This window comes from Candida theae (genome assembly GCF_024610275.1).
Source record: "Candida theae strain CBS 12239 chromosome Unknown scaffold5, whole genome shotgun sequence".
NCBI lineage: Eukaryota > Fungi > Ascomycota > Pichiomycetes > Serinales > Debaryomycetaceae > Lodderomyces > Lodderomyces theae.
The window spans coordinates 1-14901 of NW_026261451.1; the positions used below are offsets into that span (position 1 = coordinate 1).

Consider the following 14901-nt stretch of genomic DNA (forward strand, 5'->3'; position numbering starts at 1 on the left):
ATGGAGTGGTTCTGTTACCTTGGTCGTTTGCAATGATTTCAACTCTGTCGTTTGCGTAGTGGGCAACACAAGAGTATGTAGTACCTAAATCAATACCAACAGCTTTAGACATGATTGTTATTTGTGTTTATGAGTTAGTTTATTGTAATGAGGAGGAGGAGGAGAAGAAAAAGAAGAAAGAGAAAAATTAGCCAAAACTGTAGTGGGAGAGACAATTGATGATATATTTATAGCCCAGTGGGACAATTGTTGAAATTTTTCAAAATTTTTCAACATTGCCAATAATAAAGTCCAAGTTTGGCATATCGGTTGGACACAAAAGTGGGTTTGGAACATCATCGAATGTTGTGGAATTTGCGAGAAGCTACCAGTTGCGGCTAGAAATCTCGAGAGAGAGAGAGAGAGAGAGAAAGACAGAGGGACCAAATACAAAAGATAAAAAACGCTACCAGAGATTATCGAATGATGATGTCATTGAGACTAGAATCGTGCCATGTCAAACAAAAAAAGACATGGAGATTAGCTTCGATGAGGAATGTTGCACGAACATCAGCACGTCTCTATTCAAGACTAGAGGAGCCCTGTTCATGAGCATCTACATAAGCATCTACATAAGCATCTACATAAGCATCTACATGTTGCGCTTAACTAAGCAAATTCTATTCTTATCGAAACGTTATTACTTCGATGTATCTCTCTCTCTCTCTCTCTCTCTCTCTACTCANGTTCTATAATCTTCTATGGTTAAGGTATTACCCGGCGACTTGAGAAGTTTCTGTAAAATACCATCATCAACATTGTGCAAAAGAACATGAATATGACTGACGCTGCGGACACTTTGCAAACTTGACCAATTTCTAAACCACACCATATCTTGCTTCGATATGCCCTTTTCAAGAAATGTCTTTTGCAAATAGCGTTCAATAATGCGTTTCGTTAAGGGGGAGATATCACCAGCGGGCGAGTTGATATCGTTTGGTATAGTCAATTTCGACCACACGCACAAATGCACCACCGACTCTTCAAAATAGTATGGAAACTTGTTGTAAATAATCTTGATATCATCAGGATTGTAAAAAATGAGGTCCTGGGGATTTGATGTAGAATACTCTTGTGGTGGTGTGGTTGCAGTTTGGCTCCGAATATCACTTTGCTTCCACTCTAGTTCTTCCTTCAATACGTGGTCATTTATGGTGATACCATTTGATGAGAGGTCATTTTTGAATTTGGAATACTTGCGGAATTGATCTTCGCTTCTAGCAAACATTTCAAGGTTATTTGATTTCACAATTTGTTGGATTTGAGTCCAAGTGAATGGACCACCTGGTTTGACTTTACGTTCAATAGTCATGGTTATAGTGTGGCTAGTGTTGGACGGATGATGGTGGACATGGAAATTGCTGGTTTGGAATTTGAATTTTGAACAGTTATAGCTCCTTATGTATGATCATCGCAAATGGGCTTTTTTTAGCGGGATTAGTTGGCGTTTATCAGCTTTTGTGTCTTGACTAGATAACAACACGACTTCTCTGAAATTCTAGTGCCAACATATACCAGCTTTCTACTATTTTTGAAACCACGTATCAGACTAAAGGTCAAATAAAGAGTCCCGTCATTCTCCTCCCAGTTGGCATCCTCTTTTGCTGGACATTATGTCAAGAAAAGCCCAAAGAAAAGGACCCATGTCTGTCTGTTTTGCAACCTGATGGTAAAAATGTAACCTGGTTGCACTGCTACCATTAATGTAATGTTACATTGCAACATAGATTTCAAGAATGTCAAGGTTAAATCAATAAATTTCCAATCACTTGCATTTCGTTGGGGGGAGGGGGGGGAGTTGATAATAAATAATTGCTTAGGTGGATCCCCTCTTTGCTCTGCATAGCCTAATTCATTAACATGTACGAGGCATCTTCAAGTATCTGACCCGAAAAGAGAGCCTGATTCACAGAGAGAATCCTCGAATACGAGTCAATTCCAATAAGATTCACATCCTTCGTGAATATGAGCTCACTCTTTAGAGTGAATTTCTTTGGAGCCTTTACAACTAAACCAAGCCACATGATGTTTGCAAGGGAACCAACGCAATTCGGGTCTGTGTTTGCCATGATAAATAAAATAAACCCGGTCAGCAAAAAAAAAAGAAAAATATTTTATTTTTTCTTTGGTCAAAATCCCTCGCAACTACGGAAGACAAGGGGAAGCTGGGGACACTACATAGAAACATCTCAATCTTTAGTTACAGTCGCTCATCAGAGACTACTCAATTGGCATAAAACTATTCACGCATCACTCCCCCGATAACTCCCACCAACGATGGGCACTCACAAGTTGATAATTCTAAGACATGGGGAATCCCAATGGAACCATGAGAACAAGTTCTGCGGCTGGATCGACATTCCACTAACTGAAAAGGGCAAAAACGAAGCCCAATATGCTGGCGAGCTAATCAAGCAGCATGGTCTTTCCCCTGGCATTCTATACACTTCGAAACTAATACGTTCAATTGAGACCGGGTTCATTATACTCAAGGTACTAAATAAACCCTGGGTTGACCATATCAAAACATGGCGATTGAATGAAAGACACTATGGGCAATACCAAGGTCGTGATAAACACGAAGTATTTGTTGAATTGGGTGAAGACAAGGAGAAGTTTCAGTACATTAGACGAAATTATAATGGATTGCCACCATTGATTGATCCTCAACTGGATGAATCCATCGACGAGAAATACAATGATATATTGAACAAGAACATTTTGCCAAGAGGCGAATCCCTAGCCATGGTGATGGATCGATTAATTCCGTTTTTCAAGTACGAGATTTTCGATCATCAAATGGTTCAATTGAACAAGACGGTATTGATTGTGACGCATGGGTCAGTAGTTCGAAGTTTGATCAAGTACTTGAATAAAGTCAGTGACGATGATATACTGAAGATCAATGTGCCCACTGGTATCCCTTTGGTGTTTGAATTGAATGATCGAGGCGATTTGGTTAGACCTTATTACTATTTGGACAAAGAAAGAGCAGAAAAGGGGATTGAAAAGGTCAAGAACGAAGGGTTGAGAAAGGAGTAGAAACAGCGTTTATAGAAAGTCGTGTCTAGCCATTCATTGCAGTAGAAGAAATGGAGTTGAGTCGTGGTCATTGGTACCGCCGAGGATAAGTCCATCTCTCATCATCATCGCATTTCAGATTGAGTGACGGAATTTTTATTTTTTTTTTTTCTTTCTTTTCAAAATTGATCAACGACAATGTATCAGGTTTGAAGCTATGCCACGTCATTCACTATGGAGTCTACTACGTTCGTTCCTTACCCTTAAGCTAATCCAATTGGCTATAATATACTTTGCTCCATCTCGGTTTGATACCTCCTCGCAATTGATCATAGACGAGTTGGCAAGTTCACCATCTACAGCTTCTCCCTATAATGGAATAGTTACCTCCATTTTGAATAAATTAATTACTTGGGATTCGGTATATTTCAATGACTTGTTTGTAAACGAGATTGCTTATGAACATCAATTTGTGTTCTGTCCTGGGTGGATCAAATTGATTTCGTTACTACCGAGTGACAATTATTATCAACTACAAATGTGGAGTATCTTGATTGCCAACGCTTGTCATTTTGCTTCAGCTTTGGTCTTGTATTGCTTGAGCAAATTGACGTTTGATTCTCGAACCAGCTACATTGCTAGTCTAATGATGATCATATCGCCAGCCGGCGTGTTTTTAACTACAAATTATTCCGAGAATTTGAGCAATTTGACTACCTTGTTAGCTCTTTACTTGTACTACAGGGCAATAGAGTTTAATAATGTTGCAACTAGGAGCAACAAGTCGGTCAAAAACGTTTACATGTATTTATTAAGTGGTATTGTTTGCGCATTTGGCTTTACGGTCAGAGCAAATTCACTATTACTAGGCGTCTTGTACTTGTTGGACTTGTACGATTTTAGCATCATTGAACAAGACTGGACATCAAGTATACTGTCCATAATCACCGGGTCTGTACTTGGAGCTACTCTTGTTGGTCAAAACATACACCACTACCTCACCTTTTGTCCACAGAGACAAGGCTGGTGTTTAAATAGATTCCCAAGTCTATTTCTGTATGCACAATCACACTATTGGAGTAATGGGTTCTTATCATACTGGTCGTTGAACAATGTACCCAATTTCATCCTCGTTGCGCCGGTTTTGATATGGAATTGCTATTCAGTGAGCTCAACGTGGAAAGTTCTTCCTCAGTATCGAAAATTATTACCGCTAGTCGTGTTGAATGCCCTGATAATCATTGGCGGGGTATTCTTTTGGAACGTGCAGATTTTGAATAGAATCACCAGTTTTTCGCCTTTGATTTACTGGACTTTGGCCTGGAGTTATGATGAGCCTTGGTTTAAGTATGTTTTGGGGTATATTTTGGTTTGGAATTTTGTACAAACTGCGTTATTTGCCGCATTTCTACCACCTGCGTAGGATGTGAGGTGAGCAGGGGGGTGAGTATAGTTTGGTGTGCTACTACCACGTTTATTTCAAGGTCGAGGATTTTTTCTTTCCTTTTGGAAATGCTGCGAATTTTTGCCTAATTCGGCACAAAGATACGTTTTCTGTTATCAGATGCATATGGCATAACAATATGCACAGCACAGTGATAGCCTCAAACCCTATCATTTCAAAATGTGTATATATATATAAATCTATCACTCGGCAAGTTTGCTGTTCAACAGAGGGGAGGATAACTAGAGCTGTCTCCTTTATCCCACAAGTCACACCATGAACTCCACAGCCACCACTACAACTACAACTACATCTACCGGATGGGTTCTGCATATCCTAGCAGAACGATCTGTGATTTTATTCGCGATTCCACTTTGTATTTTACTTGTATACTACACCAAGACCAAGAAGGGCAAACTGATACCTCGCACATCTAGGCCAGTGGGTAAGACCACGCCTTCCAAGATGGACCAACGTCCATTTGGGTACTGGGAGCCAAATACTTCATTCAAAACACCCAATCCTCCACCATTCCCCAATTGGTCGCTTACTGGGACCAAACCAATACCTTACCGTGCTTTCAAACACAAGTATACTATCACCATGGGTATAAGAAACATGGATTGGCATTCGTGGATTGAGTTGGATAACCAATGGAAGTATTATCATGATTTAAAGTTGAAACGTCTTGCAACAAAAGGCGACGATTTGTACAACACCAGCCCAAAGGCAGTAGCTGCATCATGGGAGTTTCTTGAAGAGTTGTTGGATTATTTGCCTGTGAGGTATCCTTCATTATTCCACTATGACAAGGAAAAGCGTGTGATTAAGATTTTGGCAACCGAAGAAGTATATGATTTGAATGATAAGGAGTGCAATCCTATAGTGACTGCTGCCAAATTGATTCAAGATGATATTGCAATTATGGTTGAAAATGAAGATGATGGACAATACTCGTTAGAGCTGGGATGCATCACTTTGGCAGGATTTTGGAAGATCAAAGACAAATTTCAAATGAAATTGGATCAAATACACACTTCGGGTGATGTTCCCAAGTACAAGACACATTTGGGACCAGCAATGAATAAATTTTTCCGTCGTTTAACTGTTGAGTCACCCGTGGTGCGTAATAATTATTTCATTCAAACTGACAATCATTTGGATTGGTCTTCATCGATTGGATCAGAAGAAGATGCCAATGTAGGATGGAATACTGCGCCTGATGCAACTGATGTCAATAACTTGTTTTTCCGAAGTGAACGCCAAAGTTTGAGACGATTGCCCAGGACTGGAGCGGTTGCATTCACTGTGCGTACTTATTTCATTCCCATGGTTGAGTTGTGCAAGGAGCCATATGTGCCAAGAAGATTGTTGAATGGAATTACGAGCTGGGATGAAGATGTCAATGAGTATAGAGGTTTTTACAAATTTAAGGATGTGTTGTTGCCATATTTGGAAGAAAGAGCTAAGGAGCAAGAGGCTAGTGGGTTGGATCAATTGGCCGAGCCACAAGTGTATCCATATTGAAGTTGTATAGGGAATTAAGAGTGGTTGTTGCAATAAAATAAAACGTATACTCTCATGAGGGAACGGGGAAGCTGAAACTGATGTAGAGTTGATTGCCTTTTTACAACTACATTCCCTACTATTCTCTCTTTCTCTCTCTTTCTCTCTCTTTCTCTCTCTTTCTCTCTTTCTCTCTTTCTCTCTCTCTCTCTCTCATTCAATGATATAACTTAATATATATTAACTACTAATACAAAAGAATTAAAAACAAAGAGACCTGTTGTTTTACCCAATATAATAAGAAGAAAAGAAGTAGTAAGAAAAAAGAGCTCTTTCTCTTTCTTTCTTTCTCTCTCTCTTTAAATTTAAGCTCTTTCACCTCTTAATCTTCTAGCCAATTGGATATCCTTCTTTTGGATGGTGACTCTCTTGGCGTGGATGGCACACAAGTTAGTGTCTTCAAACAAACCAACCAAGTAAGCTTCAACAGCTTCTTGCAAAGCACCAATAGCAGAGGATTGGAATCTCAAGTCAGTCTTGAAATCTTGAGCAATTTCTCTAACCAATCTTTGGAAAGGCAACTTTCTAATCAACAATTCAGTGGATTTTTGGAATCTTCTAATTTCTCTCAAAGCAACGGTACCTGGCTTATATCTGTGTGGTTTCTTGACACCACCGGTAGATGGGGCGGATTTTCTAGCGGCTTTAGAGGCCAATTGTTTTCTTGGGGCTTTACCACCAGTGGATTTTCTTGCTGTTTGTTTAGTTCTAGCCATTTTTGATTGATTGTTCTAATGTAAGAAAAGAAGAAGAAGAAAAAGAAGAAGAAGGAGAAGGGGAGAATGTTTTGGTTTGATGAGTGGAGGAGAAAGTTGATGATTTTTAAACTAAAAGGGATTTGTAGTGGACGCGCAATGTGAGTGAGAAAATTATATTTAGTTAGCGTTGTTAAAATTGGGGAGTAGGGCGTTTGTTGTGGAAGATTGTGATTGCTATTCTTGCAGCAAGGAAATTGTTGTCTTTTCCTTGTCCTATAGTTACTGTTTACTAAGTCTTCTAGTTACTCTTGTCTTCTCTTGTTAGTCTCTCTTCTCTTCTTGCCTCTTAATATTTCTTCTTTTTTGTGTTTGCTGCGCTGTTACAAATAGAGATAAACAGATAAATACCCGTGGACCAGAATTTATGTGTAAATTTCAGAACACACACTCTCTCTCTTGCTTACGTATAGTTGGTACTGTATAGAGATTACAATGTCGCAAAGATATGTGTCAGTTCTCAGTAAAAGAAGTAAAGAAAGAAAAAATGACATTCTTCTGTCTCTTGTGATTTACACAAAAGGACGAAATTGCAAAAATATAAAACAGAAGAAGAACAACAACAACAAAACAGAAGAAAGAGAGAAAGATGAAGAAAAGATGGGTGGTCTTTTGTTCAATACAAAAGAAATCCCCCACTACTTCTTTTGCTTCTCGTGACTCTCCCAATTTTCCTTTTATTGCCGTTCCCATTGAGAAAAGACACCACACAATTTTGTTTTGCTCTTAATTCAGTGTCTTTTGTTTAAGCGCAGAGAGACAATATTCAACACATTATTATTGCACACACACGTACACATTCTCTCTCTCTCTCTCTCTTATCCCGTTCTATTGTTTCCTTTTCCTTTTCCTTTTCCTTTTCCTTTTCCTTTTTCTTTTCCTTTTCCTTTTCCTACATGATACACTACTCTACTCTACTCTACGCTACTCTAGCAGACTACACACTACACACTACACACTACACAAATAATATACTATGCAGAGACAAAACAATAGTTCTCATTCTCTCGCTCATTCACTCTACTCGCTTCACTCGCTCCTCTCTCTCCATTCAATATATAGTTGGTTATATTTCCCGCACCATTTCTCCCTCATCAACACTTTCTTCTTTCTTCTTTCTCCTTTTTTTTTTCTTCTTCTTTCTAACAAACGTTATTTCTATAACACTTATACCCACACACACACATATAAACAAATAATCAACAATGTCTGGTAGAGGAAAAGGAGGAAAAGGATTAGGAAAGGGTGGTGCTAAGAGACACAGAAAGATCTTGAGAGACAACATCCAAGGTATTACCAAGCCAGCTATCAGAAGATTGGCAAGAAGAGGTGGTGTCAAGCGTATTTCCGCATTGATTTACGAAGAAGTCAGAACTGTTTTGAAACAATTTTTGGAAAACGTTATCAGAGATGCTGTCACTTATACTGAACACGCCAAGAGAAAGACTGTCACTTCATTGGATGTTGTTTACGCTTTGAAGAGACAAGGTAGAACTTTGTACGGTTTCGGAGGTTAATAATGGACAAGAGGAAAAAATTTATTTGCTTTGCTGTGCTTAGTTTAGCTATTTTTTTTTTCCTTTTCTATATTCAGTTCGCGGCTTATTGGGTTCCTTTTAGTTATTTAATCGTTTCATATTGATTAATGATGTACTGTAGTAATTTTTTTTTTTTATTAGTAACGTTTAAATACAAAGTTTTCATATGTTGTTAATTGAGATTCTCTTTTTTCTGTAGTGGCGCAACCTCTGGTGAATCTTCTTCTTCAATTTTTTTTTTTTCTTTTTTTTGGTGATAATTTTACTAGGCGTGTGCAGTGAAATGGCAACAAAGAAAATTAGACAGAGCCCCCTCCTTTTGTAGATCATGCTTACGCCATTGACACTTTGTTCAAAATCTTTACATACGACTCTAAAGTGGAAGAAGTTTAACTTCTACTACAATTACACATGCTAGCCCTCCTTCTCTTTCCCTTCCTCCTCTTTCTCTTTCCCTTCCTCCTCCTTCTCTTTCCCTTCCTCCTCCTTGTTGTCACTAGCCTGACTATCAGCTAATCTAATCCTGTCTCCAATCTCACTCGAATCAACTACTTTCAAATCAACATCTTCACTCAAAATCCCCTTCTCTTGTGCCACTTCAATCAATTTCTTCAACTCCTCTGTAGAAAACTGTCCATCTAGAGGAATCTTACCCTGGGGTACCTCCATCCCATCATGATCAAGCTCAACATCAGCCTCGTCTTCTGTTTCACTCTCAGATTCAGAATCTTGTGCTTCCTTGTGTCTGCCTTCCACATGTTTGGTGGAATGCGCCTTCTTGATATCTTCCTTAGCTTTCTCTTGTTTCTGTTGAAGCTTTGACCCCCGGTCATCTTCTGCCTTTTCATCATTGCCCTCTCCCTCATCTGCATCCTCAGGTAATACTGGATGTTTTACAATAAGTTCCTCGAGCTTTGTTGCTATCGATTCCTCAACAGACTCACTCTTCTGGTCCTGGTCCGGTGGTTGGGTATATATCTCAACTTTGTCTGTACTCATCCTTGTGGTATCTGTATAAATATGCGTCTGGTCAACTAAAAAAACAGGGTCGTTATATCTTGTTCTTCATCAAGTTTCTGATGTCCGTTTTGTTATATGTTCTTGCGTCAAGGCAGGTAGATGAAATAAAGCTTGATATATTTGAAGTAAGGCTGTGTTTTTAATGTAATTGCTGTGGATAACCTTGGTGATGTTGATGATGGTGACGATGATAACAAAGTATCGAGAGTTTCAAATACAAAAGCAAACCTCCACCCCACCCCGCCACAATACAAAATACAGTTGTTGCATTTTGTGCTGCTACAACGTTAAATAATAATTTTTTTGTACATTACTGAGGTGACGTAATGTACTGAAGCAAGGTCGTGTACATTACACACTACCAAAAAAAAAATCCCACCAGCTTATGCAACGACGATAGTAGAGAACACTCAAGCATATGAGTTGGTCCTACAAGTGCCCTCGTGAACTGATTGATGGTTACTTGGGACACCATAGACACTACAATGTTTTGTGTTTGTAATTTTAACAAGTCTTTTACCTCTAAACTTTTTATGCATCCCACGAAAACACGATACCATGGAGCTTGCACTAATGCATCTACTCACTTTCTGGCATTTTCTTCCCACTTCTAATCCTTCTCCTCCCCATCCCCTTCTTCTTCCTTTTCCTTCTTGGACAATTCTCTTACCCCTTTCAAAAAGTTCTCAATTCCCTCACCTTTATAGTCATACTTCAAACTTTGAGCCAACAAAAGCCCTGCACCTTCATTAGCACGTAGCTGCTTGGTCAACTTCTGTTCACTTTGTTGGAAAAATCCACTTCTCACAACTTCAATTATCTTGGCTTTGGTCGGGTTTTGAGCAATGGACGGTGGCAAGTATTCACCATACATGTGCTTTAATTGATCTAAGGAGAGCTTGTCCAAATGGTTGTCAATTGTGGATATATCTAAAACCGAAGAAATTGACCCTATTGGTAACTTGAATTGAGATTGAGATTGAGATTGAGATTGACTTGGCAAGTTTTGAGTCCTTTGTGCTTGTGGCACCGTCGCTTGAGACGCTTGTTGCGATTCCTTCTGTTCTACCTCCTTCTCCTTCTTTTCATCGTCTCCTTTATCCTCCTCTTTCATACTACAAAAATCATAAGTTAGCACAATTGTTCTCTATTCATTAAAGCACATTCCTAAAAAAGATACTTACTCAACATCCTCGTCATCGCCAAGACTAATCAAAGACGATATCAGTTGAATCAATTTGTTATCCTTTTCCGTCAACTTCCCAAGATCATCGACATCTCCAACATCCTGTAACCAGTAAAGATACTTGGCTCCACTACTTAAAAAAGTAAATGCAAACACACGGCCGGTATTGCAAGATTTTATCGTCTTGATCGTAACGTCACCCGGTATCAACAATAACTCATCTTTTTCCACTTGCTGCGTTCCATTGATTTGCAGAGTTTGATCTGGTTTTGGTGTCCAAGTGAAATCCAAGAAATCTGGTTCTTCAGCACTTGGTTTGATGGAGATTACACCTTCGTATGGCAATGGTGTGCATCGATTCGTGTCTTCATTGTACTGTACTTTACCCGCGTGGAACTTTAGCGATTTGTTAGTCGATGTCATTTGGGGATACCACTAAGTAGTGTTGTGTTCTATTGGAGTTCTAAAGGATTGGAGTTTGATGCCTTAGCTTTTGGTTGCCACTGGAAAATACTGAACGGAAGTCAAAGAAAAAAAAAAAAAAAAAAAAAAAAAAAAAAAAAAAAATATCGCCTCCNAAAAAAAAAAAAAAAAAAAAAAAAAAAAAAAAAAAAAAAAAAAAAAGAAAACAATAATATCGTCTCACATCCAGTTGAGTTGTTTACCCAACATACACTACCCAAATTTTCTATTGACGGCACTGCCAAAGAATACTCCCTAACAATCCTTTGCCCCAATCTCACAAATGGCATTCCCTCCTACAGAGATAACAGAAATTGTTCAAGAAATAGCATCGATTCTACGATCCAAAGAACAAACATTGGCAGTTTCCGAAGCTGCTTGTGGTGGATTAATATCAGCCTACATAGTTTCAGTCCCCGGTGCATCGGATTTCTACATTGGTGGTAAACTATTGTACTCGTTGAAACAAAGATTGAAGCTTTCAGGATGGACAGAGGAAGAGATATCAAACTATATGGGTCCCAGTGAACAGGTGGCTTTGAAATTGGCACGAACAGCTAGGTATGAATTGGGGTCCACTTATGTGCTTTCTGAAACTGGATTTGCTGGGCCCTCAACTGATTTGCATTTATCTAATAGACAAAATGAGGTGGAAGAAAGTGTAGCAAATGATGCAAAGAGCGAGAGTGGCGGTAGTAATAGAGTTGTACCTCATGTGGGTACGGTATTTCTTGGATTTACAGGTCCCAACGGTGACTCTTCTACGGAAAGAGAGTTTGGTAATCAAGAGAGGTCAAAAAATATGAGTGATTTTGCTAAATTTGCTTTGGAGTTTTTGTTGGATCAATTGCGAAAGTAGATTCTTAAAGGAGATTGTAGTGTTTATGGGACAGCTATAGAGATCTATACGATGTAATCGTTTTTGAAAGCAAAATGTAGCTCTATGCTATGAGTACTGACTTTATTACGGTAGTTGTTTTACTTTATCCTCGAAGCGTGAATATGTTGATATTGATGCAGTGCAGTTTTACAATATTTTTGCAACACTTTGATTCCAAAAAAAATTAAATTGAGGAAGAGCTGTGGAAGTTGTACTCGTAACTGAGATTAGTGAATTCAGAAAAGCTTTCTCTCAATCACGCAGTTACTACTTTAGAAAGATGAATGTCCCCTTTTCAACACATCCAAGAGAGATAGAACTCATTCTAGACTCGTTTGTACTACTCGAAGCCATGTTCACATGCACAGTGAAATACAATCGATCAATACACACATAAAAAAAATTGATACAAGCTAGCAAAATATATCAACGTAATTCTTAACAGCCTGTGCCTCTAGTGATACTATTCATTACTCTCCCAAAAATCGTATAAGACTGATATCTGGTAATTATATAAACAAGTCACATGACCAATCACGTGCAAATAAGACGCGGTTCCACTTTTTATTTTGGTTTTATATATGAATTTATCTGTGTCAGAAAAAAAAAAATAAAAAAGGGTGAAAAGGGGGGCGTGGAAGAAAAAAAAAGTTGAGGCAAAGAAAAAAGAGGAAAAACAGACAAACAACAACAGATCAAGAGACCTTTTCAATTTGGAGATCGTCTGTGGGTTTTTTACGACACATCGAATCACACTTTTGTCGGTAGTAGACTCTATTGTTAGATTGAATATAAGAGATATACATTATACTGCAATTGGAAGGAAACATTGTCGTTGTGAATCGGTGGCTATTCTTACTCGTCAAACACAGAAAAACGTCAACAAATCAGATCAAATCCTAAATCGTTAACAGCAACACAATACGCTCAATAAAGATACACACACAACATGACTTCAGGTATGTGACAACCCAATTCGTTCCCCTCTATAAATCTCATACTAACGTTTTTTCATTTTTACCAGTAGTGGATAATCTGCATGCACCACACAGTTCTACGCCTCAAGATATCAAAATAATCAAAAGAGTGTTGAACGGGTATGTTGGCTTTGCCAACTTGCCTAAACAATGGCACAGAAGATCTCTTAGGAGAGGCTTCAATTTGAACATTATGGCTGTTGGTGAAGCTGGATTAGGTAAAGCAACATTGATTAATACTCTATTCAACCGTGATGTTATGGGTAAGAGCAGTAAATTGAATGAGTATGATGGCGGTCAAGAAGATGACTTTGAAGATGCCGAAGCTGAAGCTGAAGCTGAACCACTGGAAAAGGAAGGAGGAGATGCCGGGGTCAAGATCAAGACTACAGTGACAGAAATTGAAGAGGATGGGGTCAAGTTGAATGTAAGTGTTATTACTGCGCCAGGGTTTGGTGACGCCTTGAACAACATTGATTCGTGGAAACCAATTGTCGATGAGATAAATAGTAGATTTGATTCGTATTTGGAAGCCGAGTCACGTATCAACAGGTCGACAGTTGTGGACAACAGGGTGCATGCGTTTTTGTATTTTATCGAACCAACGGGTCACTCGTTGAGAAGCTTGGATATTGCATTGATGAAGCAAGTCCATGAAAAAGTCAACTTGATTCCAATCATCTCGAAATCAGACACATTGACTGATGAAGAAGTCCACGAGTTCAAACGTGCAATTTTGGCAGATATTGACTATCATGGCATCAAAATTTTCACCCCAACCGTATCGGAGAATGACGATGAAGAAGTCATTGCCAACACCCATGAGTTGATCAAGAGTTTCCCCTTTGCCGTTATTGGATCCACCAAAGAAGTTCAAACTGGTGATGGCAGATTGGTTAGAGGAAGAAGATATCCATGGGGTGTCATTGAAGTTGATAACGAAAACCACAATGATTTTGTCAGATTGCGTGAATTGTTGGTGAGAAACTTTTTAGAAGAATTGAGGGAAACCACATCTAATCAATTGTATGAGCATTATCGTACTGAAAAGTTGAGGAAAATGGGTATCGAGCAAGATAATACCGTCTTTAGAGAGTTTGACCCTGCAACCAAACAAGAGGAAGAGAGGGCTCTACATGAAGCTAAATTGGCTAAAATGGAGCAAGAAATGAAGGCTGTTTTCCAACAAAAAGTTAGTGAGAAGGAAAAGAAGTTACAAAGATCAGAAGCTGATTTATTTGCTAGACATAAGGAAATGAAGGATAAATTGACCAAACAAATCAAGTTGTTGGAAGATAAAAAGGTACAATTAGAGAAACAAAAGTTGTTGCCACAAGAACCATCGCCACAACCTGCTCCACAAAAGAGCCGTAAGGGATTCTTACGTTAAAAGGGTGAGTGGCTAGGAGCAAATGTGCGCAGAATCACTAACCGGCGAGTATCTTTGTTTGTCTTTTGAAACTTGAGGTGAATTGCGTTTGTTGGTTCAGTACTGAAGAGACTCATCGCAATGGCCCACTTTGTTCTAAAGTATACAGTATATATGTAGAGAGAAGTATAGGAGATGCGAGTGTATATTAATATAGTTTGATGTTGTCGGTTTTTTTCTCTTTTTTTTCCTTATCTCCAATGTGAGGTTGCTTGTTTTGTTATAATGGGGAGGAGGAGGGGGAGGGGGTAGACAAAACAGGATGTGTATGTAAGGAGAGATTGAGAGACTAAAGTGCAGAAAAGTATGGAAACATCTGCAAAGCAGATGGTGTCTTTCCATTTCAATTCATTTCTGAAGAGTTGTAGACTTGACATTCAAATGACTTCAAAAGGACTGATGGTATTTGACCGAGCTAAACTCATATTTAATTGTCGTATGACGTAAAAAATGTAAAAATGTCACAAGAAGACGATAACAATAGAGTATCTTCTGTTCATGCATTTTCTTTTTTTCTTTTTTCTTTTTTCTTTTTTCTTTTTTTCTTTTCTCTCTTTTGATTGCGCCCGTTTTATTTAACTCCT

The 14901-nt window shown here is 38.6% G+C and overlaps 11 protein-coding genes across 11 annotated transcripts; 6 read left to right on the plus strand and 5 right to left on the minus strand. All coding sequences in view use genetic code 12, as the record gives it.

Annotated features, from left to right (window-relative positions):
- On the minus strand, window positions 1-112 carry SSA2 (Hsp70 family chaperone; the record flags this gene model as incomplete). The annotated part of the gene is made up of 1 exon (XM_051753181.1): window positions 1-112. A coding segment is annotated over one exon (112 nt), but the record flags the coding sequence as incomplete, so codon positions are not given.
- A 609-nt stretch (window positions 113-721) lies between these two features.
- On the minus strand, window positions 722-1351 carry GIG1 (Gig1p; the record flags this gene model as incomplete). The annotated part of the gene is made up of 1 exon (XM_051753182.1): window positions 722-1351. The coding sequence occupies one exon, from the start codon at window positions 1349-1351 to the stop codon at window positions 722-724; it is 630 nt and encodes a 209-aa protein (XP_051607596.1).
- Window positions 1352-2316: 965 nt separating this feature from the next.
- GPM2 (Gpm2p) lies at window positions 2317-3081 on the plus strand (the record flags this gene model as incomplete). The annotated part of the gene is made up of 1 exon (XM_051753183.1): window positions 2317-3081. The coding sequence occupies one exon, from the start codon at window positions 2317-2319 to the stop codon at window positions 3079-3081; it is 765 nt and encodes a 254-aa protein (XP_051607597.1).
- Window positions 3082-3277: 196 nt separating this feature from the next.
- On the plus strand, window positions 3278-4483 carry KGF57_003734 (GPI-anchor transamidase; the record flags this gene model as incomplete). Its single annotated transcript, XM_051753184.1, has 1 exon — window positions 3278-4483. The coding sequence occupies one exon, from the start codon at window positions 3278-3280 to the stop codon at window positions 4481-4483; it is 1206 nt and encodes a 401-aa protein (XP_051607598.1).
- A 297-nt stretch (window positions 4484-4780) lies between these two features.
- On the plus strand, window positions 4781-6031 carry KGF57_003735 (uncharacterized protein; the record flags this gene model as incomplete). The annotated part of the gene is made up of 1 exon (XM_051753185.1): window positions 4781-6031. One exon carries the CDS (start codon window positions 4781-4783, stop codon window positions 6029-6031), a length of 1251 nt encoding a protein of 416 aa, XP_051607599.1.
- A 344-nt stretch (window positions 6032-6375) lies between these two features.
- On the minus strand, window positions 6376-6786 carry HHT21 (Hht21p; the record flags this gene model as incomplete). The annotated part of the gene is made up of 1 exon (XM_051753186.1): window positions 6376-6786. One exon carries the CDS (start codon window positions 6784-6786, stop codon window positions 6376-6378), a length of 411 nt encoding a protein of 136 aa, XP_051607600.1.
- Window positions 6787-8030: 1244 nt separating this feature from the next.
- HHF1 (histone) lies at window positions 8031-8342 on the plus strand (the record flags this gene model as incomplete). The annotated part of the gene is made up of 1 exon (XM_051753187.1): window positions 8031-8342. One exon carries the CDS (start codon window positions 8031-8033, stop codon window positions 8340-8342), a length of 312 nt encoding a protein of 103 aa, XP_051607601.1.
- A 435-nt stretch (window positions 8343-8777) lies between these two features.
- KGF57_003738 (uncharacterized protein) lies at window positions 8778-9362 on the minus strand (the record flags this gene model as incomplete). The annotated part of the gene is made up of 1 exon (XM_051753189.1): window positions 8778-9362. One exon carries the CDS (start codon window positions 9360-9362, stop codon window positions 8778-8780), a length of 585 nt encoding a protein of 194 aa, XP_051607602.1.
- A 631-nt stretch (window positions 9363-9993) lies between these two features.
- KGF57_003739 (proteasome regulatory particle lid subunit) lies at window positions 9994-10992 on the minus strand (the record flags this gene model as incomplete). The annotated part of the gene is made up of 2 exons (XM_051753190.1): window positions 9994-10498; window positions 10568-10992. The coding sequence occupies 2 exons, from the start codon at window positions 10990-10992 to the stop codon at window positions 9994-9996; spliced, it is 930 nt and encodes a 309-aa protein (XP_051607603.1).
- A 322-nt stretch (window positions 10993-11314) lies between these two features.
- On the plus strand, window positions 11315-11890 carry KGF57_003740 (uncharacterized protein; the record flags this gene model as incomplete). The annotated part of the gene is made up of 1 exon (XM_051753191.1): window positions 11315-11890. One exon carries the CDS (start codon window positions 11315-11317, stop codon window positions 11888-11890), a length of 576 nt encoding a protein of 191 aa, XP_051607604.1.
- A 970-nt stretch (window positions 11891-12860) lies between these two features.
- Window positions 12861-14278, plus strand: CDC3 (septin; the record flags this gene model as incomplete). The annotated part of the gene is made up of 2 exons (XM_051753192.1): window positions 12861-12870; window positions 12936-14278. The coding sequence occupies 2 exons, from the start codon at window positions 12861-12863 to the stop codon at window positions 14276-14278; spliced, it is 1353 nt and encodes a 450-aa protein (XP_051607605.1).
- Between the last annotated feature and the right edge of the window lie 623 nt (window positions 14279-14901).